Source organism: Budorcas taxicolor, chromosome 5 (genome assembly GCF_023091745.1).
Source record: "Budorcas taxicolor isolate Tak-1 chromosome 5, Takin1.1, whole genome shotgun sequence".
NCBI classification, from domain to species: domain Eukaryota; kingdom Metazoa; phylum Chordata; class Mammalia; order Artiodactyla; family Bovidae; genus Budorcas; species Budorcas taxicolor.
Window position 1 is genome coordinate 104,889,775 of NC_068914.1, and position 15,771 is coordinate 104,905,545.

Here is a 15,771-nt window from a genome sequence, read left to right on the forward strand (position 1 = left end):
ACCACATGGAGGAGCAGAGAATAATAGTCCTGTAGGCAGGGTGCCTCCAAAAATGTAAGCTAAGATTGCCTTGATGGGACTGAGCCTAGCGCACTCTGTTGCTTTTCTCAGACTCATCAATCAAATAAGTGACTCTGCTCTCCTGGCTAGGTCTGAAAGAAGCTACAAGTGTCCCTCCTTCTCAGGAGTGGAGTGGAAGTTCCTAATCCTCTATGGAAAAATGAGAGAAGCAGAGAATGTGTGTCCTCCCCTAACCACTTGCTCTTTGAATTTCCATTTGTACATTCATCCAGTTTCTTGAGATATATGTTCCCTAGTTACTACAGCTAATTTTTTTGAAAAAAAAAAAAAAAATCAAATAGATGGACAAGGTTTAAAATGAAAAGGGACGGTTTCCTGCCCAACATGTCCACAACTTGCAGTCCTGCAAGCAGTCCACTTGCAACTCTTTCAGCTGTTCCTTTTGTTATTTAGTTCCAAGTCTATAAATAATTTGCAGAATCAGTTGCAAAAAACAAGGCAACCAATACAACTTCAAATCCAAGTGAGTCCACTGAGCTCCATGGCTCCTCACACCAGCCTCCAGGCTGGCAGAACATCCATTCTCTGGAGCATCTCCAGGCACTGGGCTGTGGCGAAGAAAGGGAACACATCATAGCCTGGCTCTGCAGGTTTACATCATGTCACTTCCTCTCACATGTCATTGGATGAATAATTCACAAGCCATGCCAACAATTCTGCTACCAACTTGGCAAGAGGAAAGCCAGAATAGTTGATGAATAATGCTAATGAGAGCCAAAAGTAATTAGTTTTCTCCCTTGATGTATCAATTCCATATAGTATCTATTGATTTTACTGTGATGTGTAAGGACTTGAATCCCTTATACTTCTCAACTGTTTCTTTCCCCTTCCTTTCTAAATACTGTTATATCACAGAATTTAATTAAGCCATCATTCAGTGTTTACATTATTATAACCCTTAAACAGTGTTCACAGTTTAGTGGGTACTGTGGTTATTTTCCTTTCCTGTAGAAGGTTTTTTTCCTCTATGTTTTTCTTTTTAGCTTCTCTCTGATCATTACATGAGATCTGTCATGTTCATCCATAAACCTTTTTACCTAAGCATAAATACTTATGTCTCAACTCTTCTTTCCCTTCCTGGAGGCCCCTCTCTGACTCTGGTTAAGGACTGGTCACCCCCAATGCCGGTAGCACAACTCTAATTCTGGGACCTCCCTCTGCTGCTTTTCTGTTTGAATTCCCAGCCACTTGGGTCCCATATCTGTTTGACTTCTTTGTTAGCTTTTAGGATCTTTTGTTTATTTTTGAACTGCTGAATCTTTTTTTTTAAATTACTTTTTGCTATTTGACATTTAATTGGTTACCAATAAGAAAACATTTTTAATTCTTAAAGAGTATTATTGTATTGGCTTACTTTGTTTTCTTGTTTACCTCATCTTCACACCAATTATGGGAAAGTGCAAAATCTAGCAACTCTCCTGATCTTTGGAATACACATGTGGGTGTTTTGCAGTCTAAATTTACCACTGAAGTGAATGAGTGCATTTTTCCCTGTTGTGACAGCACCAGTCCAGCTGTAAGAGGATTATCAGGCAAGAACAGTTAGTCTTTGCAAAGAAACAACTTTCCAGAGTTTGTATCACCTGTGCTCTGTGCCTACATTCATCATAGAATTGATGGCTTAGAATTTTAGTTGCACATCCTTTACAGGTCCTCAAATGTTATGACACAAATTACCAGATGTTTAATGATAGCAATACTATCCTGAGAAATTACAATAAATCTCCTGGTAGATCAGATACCTCAAGCTCATGAGATTCATATATGTAATTCTTTTCCTAAAGTGCGTGGTTGCCCTTTCACATCTGTTTTCAATAACTCATTTTTAAACTTCTTTCATAAATCTCTTACAATCATAGTTTTTTAGTCATGGACCAAACTTAACAGGTTGCTGTCCCTGAGCCATAACCTAGACTACTCTTTGCTGAAATTGTCCTTGAATCCATTATTATATAGTTCCTAAAAGGAAAGTGATTGTGTTTCTCCTGAACCCATTTGTCTTCCCAGCTGACATTGTCTGAGACAGGAGATTGAGTGTCCATAAGAGTAAGCATTCTAGGTTGTGCTCTGCCACTCAGCTTTACTACCAAGGGTTAGTCACCTAATCTTCTCTGGGACTAGTTTTCTCCTTGTCTCTCACCATGATCTTTTCACTCAGATACCACTGAGATGAAGAGATGGCTCCTTGCTAAGAATAAGTCATCAGAATTTCCCTGGGAGTCAGATGGCACTATCAAGCTCATCCCCATGAGCCCAGCTCCTGAGTCAAGAAGTTGACTATGAATACAAACAACTTAGGAATAAACAGGGAAAGTGGGGGCATTTGGCAGGCAGAGGGGAGAATCCAGATGACCCACCTTGCCTGAGTCAAGTTTTGCATCTTGCTTTCATGTCCTGACTAGAGTGATATATATGAGTGGCTCAGTTCTTGAGAAGAATAAACTCCTTTCAGTCCTGATGTTCTCGTCTATGTTTTTGAGTTTGTTTTATTCTCCAACTTAAAAATGTCTCTTCAGCTTTAACTAGGGCATTTTGAGATTTGTTCCGGTTCTGGTAGGCGTTTATATATGCAGGAATGTCACAAAGTGAGGAAAAAACTAATACTTTTAGTGTAGGTGAATTAGCAAACAAATTAATTCACAACATTTGAAAGTTGTGAAATATAACGTTTTATTTTTTCCAATATACTAACCAACATGTAAGGGACAAAAGCACCTAGGCTCTGGGTTATACCAAATAAATTCCATTGACTAGAATCTGCTGGTTCGTTGTCATGACAACCTTCACTTGGAGCTAATTAGAATTTAACTAGGACACTTGAAGAGATCGATTCTGGTTTGAAATTGGACAGGATTTCATAACCTCTATAATCTATTTACTTCTATCACAGTATAGATTTTTGGTGGGTTGTTAAACATAAAGGTTCAGAAAATGTGCCTTTGGTTGATACGGGAGGTAGTGAATCTTGTTGATATGGGAGGTAGTGAATCTTGTTATGTTTCTCATTCCCTTTTTTTTTTTTTTCTCTTTTCCCCTCCAAATCCCTATGGTCTGGAATAAGCCAAAAACTTGAGAACACAGATATTAATTTAAGATGTTTTGGGAGGGCTACAGAACAGGTGTTCCAGTCACTTCTGGCTTGAAAACATGTCCTTCTTCCAAAATGAACAACACTGGCTCTGAATCATTGGGTTATTTTAACCTGTCATTCTTCACTTTATGGGGTATCTTCAGGGCATATCAGGTGCTTTAAAGCATAGGAAAGATACAAACCATTCTGATTTTAAGACAGAAACACCTTTTTGGAATGATAACATAGTGATACAAAAAGCCTAAAATATATTTACCAGGTCATCTAAAATGAGTTTTGTAAACATGTGTGGGACACCTGATTGTATAAGGCAATTAAAGTTAGTTAACATATCCCAAATATCAAAGTACTGTGAAAACAGAACAAAATACAATTAAGCATTAGCATGAATTAACACATTATTTTTGAGGGACTGGTATGTGCAAAAATTTTCTAGGCTTGAGGAGATAAGAACATACTGAAATCAGTACAATTAAGTCCCTGTCAGGAGGAGCTTAATCACTGGCTGAGTATGGTCATAGGTACCCAGATGTTGTTCATAATGAGCCCAGCTGCCTGGTGGCCTTTAGCAAGAAAAGTCTGGCATTCAAAGAAACATAAATTTAATCTTGAAAACAGTTGAAAATACATGTAAATCTTTATGGAGCCTCTCATAAGGACATCCGAGAGGGAATCCCTTCATCATATACAGCATATCTTCTTTTAAATCTCCTTTTCCCAACTGCCTTGTTCTTTGGCTTCCCTGGCTGCTCTCTAACCTCTGAACCTTTCCCTCCAGCCCAGGTGGTGCTAGTGGTAAAGAATCCACCTGCTAATGCTGGAGATGGAAGAAATGTGGGTTCACTCTCTGGTTCGGGAAATGGCAACCCACTCCAGTATTCTTGCCTGGAAGATATGAACAGGGGAGCCTGGCTACAGTCCACAGGGTTGCAAAGGGCTGGACATGCCTGAGCAACTACACATGTACTCCCTCCAGCTCAGTCTGCGTGGAGTGTTTTGTCTCCTCTCAGCTTCCCATTCTGGCTCAGCTCTTGATTACTGAGGTCGTCTTGTCTCTCTGACACCTTCCCGTTGTCCTGTTTCCTCCATTCTGGCTGCTACACTTACACAAAAGGGCAAGGTTGCTAGAATCCTTCCTTCTCAATGGGGGGACTGTTGATGGCAACTATTCTAATTTATCATTTAAACAAATCTCATTCACATAGGGGTGTGTTAAAAGAGAAAGCTGAACTAGACTTGGTCCTTGCTCCAGTAGCTCAGGCAGCATTCTGTTAGCCTGTAGACTGAAATAAAGACCATGTTTCTTTGCACCCCCAAATACCCTGTGCCCCCTTACTATTGTATATTGTTTTGGCCATTCTCTCTTTCTGTGTCTCTTCCTCTCTCTTGACTTTGAATTCCTTTGCTCAGGGGTCAGCTTCGTCTTTCGAAGTTCAATACCTCGCCCAGTAACTGACACAGTGCCTCTTCAGTAGTTGCTCATGAAACTTCTCACTGGAGACCTATGGAGAGCACCTACTCCTGACTAAGGATCCAGCAGGAGATGAGATGTGAAGTCATGGAGCTGGATGTTATATCAGGGTGTCAGGGGTGCACGGTGAATGTAGGACCCTGGGAAAGCAGGGCTGGGTGAGGCATGGGGGTTTGGAGACAGTGGGGGCAGCACCCAGAGAAGCATCCCGTGACCCATCCTGAGATTTGCTAAGATAACCCTGATGGCATGTGGAGGAGGGATGTGGAAAGCAAGAGTTTGGAGGACGGAAAGCAATTCAGAATCTTTTGTCTTTTTCGTAAAACTGGTGAATGACCATGAGAATTTCAAAGTCAAAATGTTGGCTCTGTTAGTTTTGTAATAACTCAGAGGCCCGCCACTCATAGAATCAACAGATGCTCCTTCTTAAGGGGGAAATGGCAAATATTGAGCAAGAGACCGTCTGTGCCCTCCCAGCCCCCCTTGCCAACTGCAGCATCCCTCTGGCAGCCTTCCCAGGCATTGATGAGCTTAGTGCTTCCCTTGTCTTCATTTCTAGGCAGAAAGGTCACAGGAGGTCCCTCACAGCCCACCAGCGAATCAGCCAGTTTCCGACATGTGTACATGGTCTACCTGAAATAACACCAAAGAAATAGAATGTTGTTGAGGCAAAATTTCTGTTCACTCTGTGTTGAGACAGACCATGGAAGGCATTTATCAGGAAACATGGTGTCTCCATCTGTTATGTGAAATGTTTAGTGGATACAGACAGTGTCATTTTGCTTGATAGCTCTTGATGAAATCATGACAGCGGCCCATCACAGCTATTATTGCAACCTTTTGTATAGAAAGAAAACATACTTTAACCAGTTCTAAGAACTCAATTAGAAACATAGAAATAGGGACAAATAAGAATATGTAAGAACGCACTCCAGGATGTGTGTTGCCCCATCTAGTAAAGGGGACTAGACTGCAAATTTCACCACAGAGAGCTGGTGACCCCCGCTGAGTGCTGGCTGTCCTGCTGCCTTCCAGCCTTTCTGGTCCCATGAATGCTGCCCTACTTCTAGTCACGATCACTTCCTGCCCAATTTGAGAAGCCTCCTAGCTAATTTCTTTCTCTTATCTCTTCCTAGTCTAGCTAACCTTTAGACAGTGGCCAGATGGCCAGAATTATTAATATTTTCTTAAAGCAATCATTATCCCCTCAGTCCAGTGCCTCTCAATTTCCTAAGCAACCAAATCCAAATTCCTTACATTTACATGTCCTGTTCGGAGAAGGCAATGGCTACTCACTCCAGTACTCTTGCCTGGAGAATCCCAGGGATGGGGAAGCCTGGTGGGTCTTTGGGGTTGTACAGAGTTGGACAGGACTGAAGCGACTTAGGAGCAAAAGCAGCACACGTCCTGTTATAAGTATACCTCTCAGTCTTATTCCTCACCACTCTTATCACCAAGCTTCCAATACACTTCTGTGGTAAAGACCATACCAGGATCTTTATGTTCCTTGAGTATCTGCTGTTACATTGCTTACATGGCTCCCTCCATCCTTGTCCCCATCCTTTGCCAGCTACTACTTTCTCATGTCTCAATTCCCTTTCTCCAGGAAATATTCCCTGTTCCATATACATATTACTCTCTCTCCCATCTCTAGGCTCTTATAACATGTCATAGCTACCCATGTTCTGACCATGCTCTACTTGGCATATTATTTAGTCAAGTATGAATCTTTTTTTTTTCAGCTCTTATATACTTTGTGAGGATAGGGTCTGTTTCTTTATCTTTGTGTTCCACAGTGCCTAGTAGAATGCCTCAGATATATTTGTTAAAGTGAATAGAATTAGCTAGGCTTTGGAACTCCAAATTTTGATCTTTTCTATGTTCCTGCATTTGTTAAAACTTGAGTTCAATTGTTCCTTTATTTTAAGGCTTTTAGCCAGCCTTGGTGAGTGTTAATTTAAAACTGAATGCACTTTGATCATTTTCATATTTCTGGATGTTAGCACATGTACGCACTAATACTACTGAAATAAAAGCAAATTGTTGAAAGATGTGAGCAACACTGTGAGATAAGCATAGTTTATCTCTGACAGTCTTATAATCATGACTCCTTTAGTTGTAAATAAAGAAAAACTATCAGTACTTAAACTAACCCAAATGAAATAGGTTTGGTAAGGAGGCAGTGTTTGGCAGGGCATGGTCAGTAAGCTCTTGCATAACCAAGGACCAGGGACAAAACACAGCAGACCCCACAGAAAATGAAACGTGGAGAGTCAGGAGCCAAGAGTGCACATGGACCCACAGGGGCATAAGTTCTCCTTTATCTCTGTTTCCTCCTCTTACTCATTATGCATCTAGTCCATGGGCTGCCTTTTCCAACGCCTGTTGGGACCTCTCAGCTCATACAGCCAGTACTGCTGACAGCTCTCTTCTGTTGTCTTTCCTTATGTAAAATTACAATGGTGGAGAATCTGATTGGTTCAACTCTCTTGGGTCCAGTGTCCACTCAGAAACACAGCTGTGGCCATACAGTGGGGCTGCAGCAGTGTCCTCAACAATGGACTGAGGATGATACTGACTCCTCCTCTTTTTTTCTTTAAAAAAAATTTTTTTTACTGTATTTTACTTTACAATACTGTATTGGTTTTGCCATACATCAATATAAATCCGCCATGGGTGTACATGTGTTCCCAATCCTGAACCTCCCACCTCCCTCCCCATACCGTCTCTCTGGGTCATCCCAGAAAGCCCCAAGCATCCTGTATCCTGCATCGAACCTAGACTGGCGATTCGTTTCTTATATGATATTATACATGTTTCAATGCCATTCTCCCAAATCATCCCACCCTCACCCTCTCCCACAGAGTCCAAAAGACTATTCTATACATCTGTGTCTCTTTTGCTAAATTCTTAATTCCATATATATGTGTTAGTATACTGTATTGGTGTTTTTCTTTCTGGCTTACTTCACTCTGTATAATTGACTCCAGTTTCATCCACCTCATTAGAACTGATTCAAATGTATTCTTTTTAATGGCGGAGTAATACTCCATTGTGTATATGTACCACAGCTTTCTTATCTATTCGTCTGCTGATGGACATCTAGGTTGCTTCCATGTCCTGGCTATTATACACAGTGCTGCGATGAACATTGGGGTACATGTGTCTCTTTCAATTCTGGTTTCCTCGGTGTGTATGCCCAGCAGTGGGATTGCTGGGTCATAAGGCAATTCTATTTCCAGTTTTTTAAGGAATCTCCATACTGTTCTCCATAGTGGCTGTACTAGTTTGCATTTCTACCAACAGTGTAAGAGGGTTCCCTTTTCTCCACACCCTCTCTAGGATTTATTGCTTGTAGACTTTTGGATCGCAGACATTCTGACTGGTGTGAAATGGTACCTCATTGTGGTTTCGATTTACATTTCTCTGATAATGAGTGATGTTGAGCATCTTTTCATGTGTTTGTTAGCCATCTGTATGTCTTCTTTGGAGAAATGTCTATTTAGTTCTTTGGCCCATTTTTTGATTGGGTCATTTATTTTTCTGGAATGAGCTGCATAAGTTGCTTGTATATTTTTGAGATTAGTTGTTTCTCAGTTGCTTCATTTGCTATTATTTTCTCCCATTCCAAAGGCTGTCTTTTCACCTTGCTTACAGTTTCCTTTGTTATGCAAAAGCTTTTAATTTTAATTAGGTCCCATTTGTTTATTTTGCTTTTATTTCCAGTATTCTGGGAGGTGGGTCATAGAGGATCCTGCTGTGATTTATGTTGGAGAGTGTTTTGCCTATGTTCTCCTCTAGGAGTTTTATAGTTTCTGGTCTTACGTTTAGATCTTTAAGTTTGAGTTTGTTTTATTTTGAGTTTATTTTTGTGTATGGTGTTAGAAAGTGATCTAGTTTCATTCTTTTACAAGTGGTTGACCAGTTTTCCCAGCACCACTTGTTAAAGAGATTGTCTTTAATCCATTGTATATTGTTGCCTCCTTTGTCGAAGATAAGAAGGGGTCCATAGGTGTGTGGATTTATCTCTGGGCTTTCTATTTTGTTCCATTGATCTATATTTCTGTCTTTGTGCCAGTACCATACTGTCTTGATGACTGTGGCTTTGTAGTAGAGCCTGAAGTCAGGCAGGTTGATTCCTCCTCTTTTTAAAAAATACTTATTTATTTGTCCTTGCCAGGTCTTAGTTGCAGCACACAGGACTTCACAACTAAGAGTTCACATGCCACAGCTGAAAGATCCTACATGCCACCACTCTTCCCCTTCATTTACTCTTTCCAGTTTTTTTTTTTTTTTTTTTTTTGTCAATTCCCACTCTTCATCTTTTCTTAAACCCTTCCTGAGATCTAACCCTCTTTATTCCAGGGCTCTCTTCTCAGAAAAAAAGTGGTCTTCCAAAATCTTATTTTGGTGTAAATTCCTTTACCTGTTCTCCTGTAACATATGAATTTAATGGTGAATTTGCAGGAAAAAAATCCTAAAATAATTTATTATTCATCATTAAATCTTATATTTTGTGGCTATTCTGTATCTTTTCAAGTAACTGTAATTACTTTAAAGATTGTAACCTCTGAATACCTCTAAATTTCATCCTGGGAATTAGGGTTATTGAATGATGTAGCAAAAGACAAATGAAACTAATAATTTGTAACTAAAATACCCAGTATTTTACCAATAAGATCAACCTCACTATGTTGTCTTTTATTTCTAGAACATGATTATTGTCTGTTGCAATGAAATAGTATCTTTGTTTTTGGGTGATGAGATGGCAACTCCACTATCTGAGGTATGTATCTCTTTTAAAACTATATCTGATTCTCTCACAAGTACGTTGTTGCTATGGAAATGGAAATGCAGAAAACATCTATTATGAAAGTATCAAGGGCCTAACCCTCCTTAATTAATGTGAAAAAAGTGATAAACATGAGTTTATAACAGCATGTTATTTTGGTTAGACATATTTTTTGTTAGAAAATAAATTAGTACAGAAAATTGTGAAAAGGATAATCTTAAAATCATCTCAAACCCTCCATTCAGATAATAACCACTATTAACATTTTAGAGACTATCTTACATATTTTTCATATATAATTAGACTTTAGAATTTTTACATCAATGGGATCATTCTGCACACACATTTTTGAACTTGTATTTTTTTTATTCAGCAATAGTGTTAACGGAGATATTTTTTGTGAAAAGTCTACCCTGTTCAATTTAATGCCTACATAATAGTTTCTTTTGTGTACTGTCATGTCAGGCTTTATTTATATAATTAGATCTTTATTCATGGATCTTGAAGTTGATGGATTCTAGTACATACTTATTTCACCCTTCTGCACTACCCGTCCTCCAAGTTAATTGTTAGGAATAGGATTTTGGAGTAAAAAGCATATACCCATGGTCCCTGATTAACAGTCATTCAACTTATGATTTTTTAACTTCACAATATTGTGAAAGCAGTACCTATTCAGTAGAACCTGTACTTTGAATTTTGAATTTTGAACTTTTCCCAGGCTAGTGATATGCAGTCTGATACTTGTAATGCTGGGCAACAGCAGTGAGCCACAGCTCCCATCAACCACCTGATCCCAAGAGGAAACAATCCACACATGTAACAACCATTCTGTTTTTAACTTTCAGTACAGTATGCAATAAATTTGCATAATAAGTATGCGTAGGCTACTCAACACTTTATTGTAAAGTTGGCTTTGTTTTAGATGACTGTGTCCCATTGCGGGCTAATGTATGTGTTTTGAGCACTTTTAAGGTGTTCGCTAGGCTAAGCTCTGATGTTTGGTACGTTAGGTATATTAAGGATATTTTTGACTTGAAATATTTTCAACCCACGATGAGTTTATCCATTTATTGTTTCTGTTCAGTTGCTCAGTCATGTCCGACTCTTTTCGACCCCATGGACTGCAGCACGCCAGGCTTCCCTGTCCTTCACCAGCTCCTGGAGTTTGCTCAACTCAACTCCATTGAGTCAGTGGTGCTACCCAACCAACTCGTCCTCTGTCATTCCCTTCTCCCTCCTGCCTTCAGTCTTTCCCAGCATCAGGGTCTTTTCTAATGAGTCAGCTCTTCGCATCAGGTGGCCAAACTATTGGAGCTTCAGCTTCAGCATCAGTCCTTCCGACGAATGTTCAGGACTGATTTCCTTTCAGTCAGTTCAGTTCAGTCACTCAGTCACGTCCGACTCTTTGTGACCCCATGAACTGCAGCATGTCAGGCCTCCTTGTCCATCACCAACTCCTGGAGTCCCCCCAAGCCCATGTCCATTGAGTCAGAGATGACATCCAACCATCTCATCCTCTGTCGTCCCCTTCTCCTCCTGCCCCCAATCTTTCCCAGCATCAGGGTCTTTTCAAATGACTCAGTTATTCGCATCATATTTCCTTTAGGATTGACTGGTTTGATCTCTTTGCAGATCCATTTATTGACCCATTTATTGGGACATCACAAAGAGTTGGACACTTTTCACAACCCCTTCCTAAATCAAGAAAGATCTGTATACATCTTATTGTGGTTGCTGCTGCTGCTGCTAAGTCACTTCAGTCATGTCCGACTCTGTGCGACCCCATAGATGGCAGCCCACCAGGCTCCCCGTCCCTGGGATTCTCCAGGCAAGAACACTGGAGTGGGTTGCCATTTCCTTCTCCAATGCATGCAAGTGAAAAGTGAAAGTGAAGTTGCTCAGTCGTGTCCGACTCTTAGCGACCCCATGGACTGCAGCCTACCAGGCTCCTCCATCCATGGGATTTTCCAGGCAAGAGTACTGGAGTGGGGTGCCATTGCCTTCTCCTTATTGTGGTTAACCATATATAATATAAAATTTATAATTTTAATCATTTCTAAAGTGTATATATCAGTGGCATTAAGTACATTCAAAATGTTTTGCAAATATCTCCTCTATCCATCTCCACAGATTTTTCACCATCCCAATTAGAGACTTTGTACCCATTAAATAATAACTCCCATTTCCTCTCCTCCCCAAGTTCCTGGTAACCTCTGTTCTACTATTTGCCTGTTGTGAATATTACATATAAATGGAATCATACAATATTGGTTTTTTGTGGCTATCTTACTTCATTTGGACTTCCCAGGTAGCGCTAGTGGTAGAGAATCTGCCTGCGAATGCAGGAGACATAAGAGATGCAGGTTAAATCCTTGGGATGGAAAGATCCCCTGGAATAGGAAGTGACAACACATTTCAGTATTTTTGCCTGGAGAATCCCATGGACAGAGGAGCCTGGTGGGCTATAGTCCATGGGGCCACAAAGGGTCGGACGTGACTGAGTGACCAACACACACATTTCATTTAACACAATGTTGTCAGAGTTCATCCATGTTTTAGCATGTATCAGTACTGCATTCCTTTTTAAGGCTAAATAATATTCCATTGTATGCATATACCATATTTATTTATCCACTCTTCTGTGGATAGATGAACATTCGAGGTGTTTCTACTTTTTGGCTCTTGTAAATGCTACTATAAACATGAGTGTACACGTATCTAGGTACGTACCTAGGAGAGGAGTTGGTGGCTCATATGGTAATTCTGTGCTTAACTTTTTCAGGAACGCCTAACAGCTGCATCATTTCACATTCCCATCAACAGTGCAAGAGGGTTCTAAAATCTCCATTTCTTCACCAACACTTATTTTCTCTTTTTTGCAAATAGCCATCTTAATGGATCTAAAGTGGTACCTCATTGTGATTTCGACTTACATTTCTCTAAAACTAATTTCATTGAGAATCCTTCATGTGCCGATTACCCTTTTGTATATCTTTGGAGAAATGTCTATTCACTCCTTTGCCCTTTTTGAATGGGCATATACAATTTAGTGTATAATTGCACATGGCCACAAGTTTTCTCTCCTATCTGCAGTAGTGAGAGGCCCAGTTTACCCACATACCCATCCATACTAGTTCTCTTCCTGTTTCTGCTCTCTTTCTCCCTCCCCCTTACACCCCTCCTCCCCTCCTCGTCATTCTCTTCTTCTAACTGTTGTACATCTAACAAGTAAAAAATGACATTTTCAATTATTTTATATTTATTAATAGTAAGGCCAAATATAGTTCACATTTTGTTGGCAGTCTGAGTTTCTCCTTTTGTGGAATGGTGTTCATTCATGTAACTGATCAACAAATACATAGAGTGAGTTGCCTAGGTGTCAGGAACTCTTTTATAGACCCTAGAGAGCCTGCTGTGAACACGCAACAAGGACCCCACTCTCTTGGAGCTGCTATTTTTTTTTTGTGGAGGGAAACAGTAAATAAATAAATAAGATAATACGACACTTTGTTAAGTGCTATGAAGGAAAAAACAGAGCGAGATGTTAGAGCAGGGTTGGCAAACTGTGCCCAGTTGGCACAGTTACTTGGCCAACTGCCTGTTTGTAAATAAAGTTTTATTGGAACACAGCCATGTTCATTTGTTTACCAGTGGGTCTAAAGCTGCTTTCAGACTACAACAGCAGAGCTGAATGGTTTTGACAGAGACCATATAACCCACAAAGCCTAAATCGTTTAATATCTGGCCCTTTACAGAAAAAATGCACTTATCCCTGTGATAGAAAGTAACAGAGAATGGGTCAGCAGGTTAGATAGGTGATAAGGGGAGACTTTTCTTAGGAGATTACATTTCAGTAAGTCTTGAAACATTACACAGTGTCCCTACCACTAGTGCTTTTGCTTCTCTGGAGCAGGGGCGATGCTATCTCAATCTTTGAATGAATTCTTATGGTGCCTTGTACAGGACATCACTTGGTTACTGTTTCTTGAACTGAATTAAATTCTCTTTAATTTTCAATACCTGAAATTTAATATCTGATTAATGTTTTTTTCATCTGGCCATTCGTTCTTTTTCCATTTTTTTTAAAATGAAGAACTTAATTTTTTATTGTGGAAATTTGTAGAATTACTGCAGCAAACCATTGGTAATTAAAAAAATCAGGCTTAAATCTCATTTTGTACAAACTGTGGTTTACAAGGGCTTCCCTGGTGGATCAGATGGTAAAGAATCTGCCTGCAATGCAGGAGGATGTCACAGAAAAAAATTGATTTTTTAAGACACACGATTTATAACATTAACAGGCTTTGGCTCCTGACAGACTTGAGTTGAAATCCCAGCCTTGGATCTTGTTTGAACCAAGGCAAATTATTTAACTTCTCTAAGCTTCAGTTTTCTCAGATATAAAGTGGGATAATAATACCAATAATGCCTCACAATTGTGAGGATTAAAGTAAATAAAGTATGTTAGTATTGGGAGTAGACTCTAGTGCAAATAGGGGTTTCTCAGGTGGCACTAGTGGTAAAGAACCTGCTTGCCAGTGCAGGAAACCTAAAAGATGCACGTTCAATCCCTGGGTCAGGAAGATCCCCTAGAGGAGGGCATGGTAACTCCCTCCATATTCTTGCCTGGAGAATCTCATGCATGTACAGAGGAGCCTTGTGGGCTACCGTCCATGGGGTCACAAAGAGTCGAACATGACTGAAATGACTAGCACAGCATCAGTTCAATTCAGTCGCTGAGTCGTATCCGACGCTTTGCGACCCCATGAATCGCAGCACGCCAGGCCTCCCTGTCCATCACCATCTCCTGGAGTTCACTCAGACTCACGTCCATCGAGTCTGTGAGGCCATCCAGCCATCTCATCCTCGGTCGTCCCCTTCTCCTCCTGCCCCCAGTCCCTCCCAGCATGAGAGTCTTTTCCAATGAGTCAACTCTTTGCATGAGGTGGCCAAAGTACTGGAGTTTCAGCTTTAGCGTCATTCCTTCCAAAGAAATCCCAGGGCTGATCTCCTTCAGAATGGACTGGTTGGATCTCCTTGCAGTCCAAGGGACTCTCAAGAGTCTTCTCCAACACCACAGTTCAAAAGCATCAATTCTTCAGTGCTCAGCCTTCTTCACAGTCCAGCTCTCACATCCATACATGACCACAGGAAAAACCATAGCCTTGACTAGACGGACCTTAGTCGGCAAAGTAGTGTCTCTGCTTTTGGATATGCTATCTAGGTTGGTCATAACTTTTCTTCCAAGGAGTAAGTGTCTTTTAATTTCATGGCTGCAGTCACCATCTGCAGTGATTTTGGAGCCCAAAAAAATAAAGTCTGACACTGTTTCCACTGTTTCTCCATCTATTTCCCATGAATTGATGGGACCGGATGCCATGATCTTCGTTTTCTGAATGTTGAGCTTTAAGCCACCTTTTTCGCTCTCCTCTTTCACTTTCATCAAGAGGCTTTTTAGCTCTTCTTCACTTTCTGCCATAAGGGTGGTGTCATCTGCATATCTGAGGTGATTGATATTTCTCCCAGCAATCTTGATTCCAGCTTGTGTTTCTTCCAGTCCAGCGTTTCTCATGATGTACTCTGCATAGAAGTTAAATAAGCAGGGTGACAATATACAGCCTTGATGTACTCCTCTGCCTATTTGGAACCAGTCTGTTGTTCCATGTCCAGTTCTAACTGTGGCTTCCTGACCTGCATACAGATTTCTCAAGAGGCAGGTTAGGTGGTCTGGTATTCCCATCTCTTGAAGAATTTTCCACAGTTTATTGTGATCCACACAGTCAAAGGCTTTGGCATAGTCAATAAAGCAGAAATAGATGTTTTTCTGGAACTCTCTTGCTTTTTCCATGATCCAGCGGATGTTGGCCATTTGATCTCTGGTTCCTCTCCCTTTTCTAAAACCAGCTTGAACATCAGGGAGTTCACAGTTCACATATTGCTGAAGCCTGGCTTGGAGGATTTTGAGCAGTACTTTACTAGCATGTGAGATGAGTGCAATTGTGCGGTAGTTTGAGCATTCTTTGGCATTGCCTTTCTTTGGGATTGGAATGAAAACTGACCTTTTCCAGTCCTGCGGCCACTGCTGAGTTTTCCAAATTTGCTGGCATATTGAGTGCAGCACTTTCACAGCATCATCTTTCAGGATTTGAAACAGCTCAACTGGAATTCCATCACCTCCACTAGCTTTGTTCGTAGTGATGCTTTCTAAGGCCCACTTGACTTCACTTTCCAAGAAGTGTGGCTCTAGATTAGTGATCACATCATCATGATTATCTGGGTCATGAAGATCTTTTTTGTACAGTTCTTCCATGTATTCTTGCCACCTCTTCTTAA

The 15,771-nt window shown here is 40.5% G+C and overlaps 1 protein-coding gene across 1 annotated transcript in view; it reads left to right on the forward strand.

The window, feature by feature from the left end:
- The window catches only part of CFAP54 (cilia and flagella associated protein 54), a 324,333-nt gene that overhangs the window by 289,727 nt on the left and 18,835 nt on the right, over nucleotides 1-15,771 (forward strand). The window contains exon 67 of the mRNA XM_052640302.1: nucleotides 9,355-9,429. Within this exon, the coding sequence (XP_052496262.1) occupies nucleotides 9,355-9,429 (75 nt within the window). The remainder of the gene's footprint in view (nucleotides 1-9,354; nucleotides 9,430-15,771) is intronic.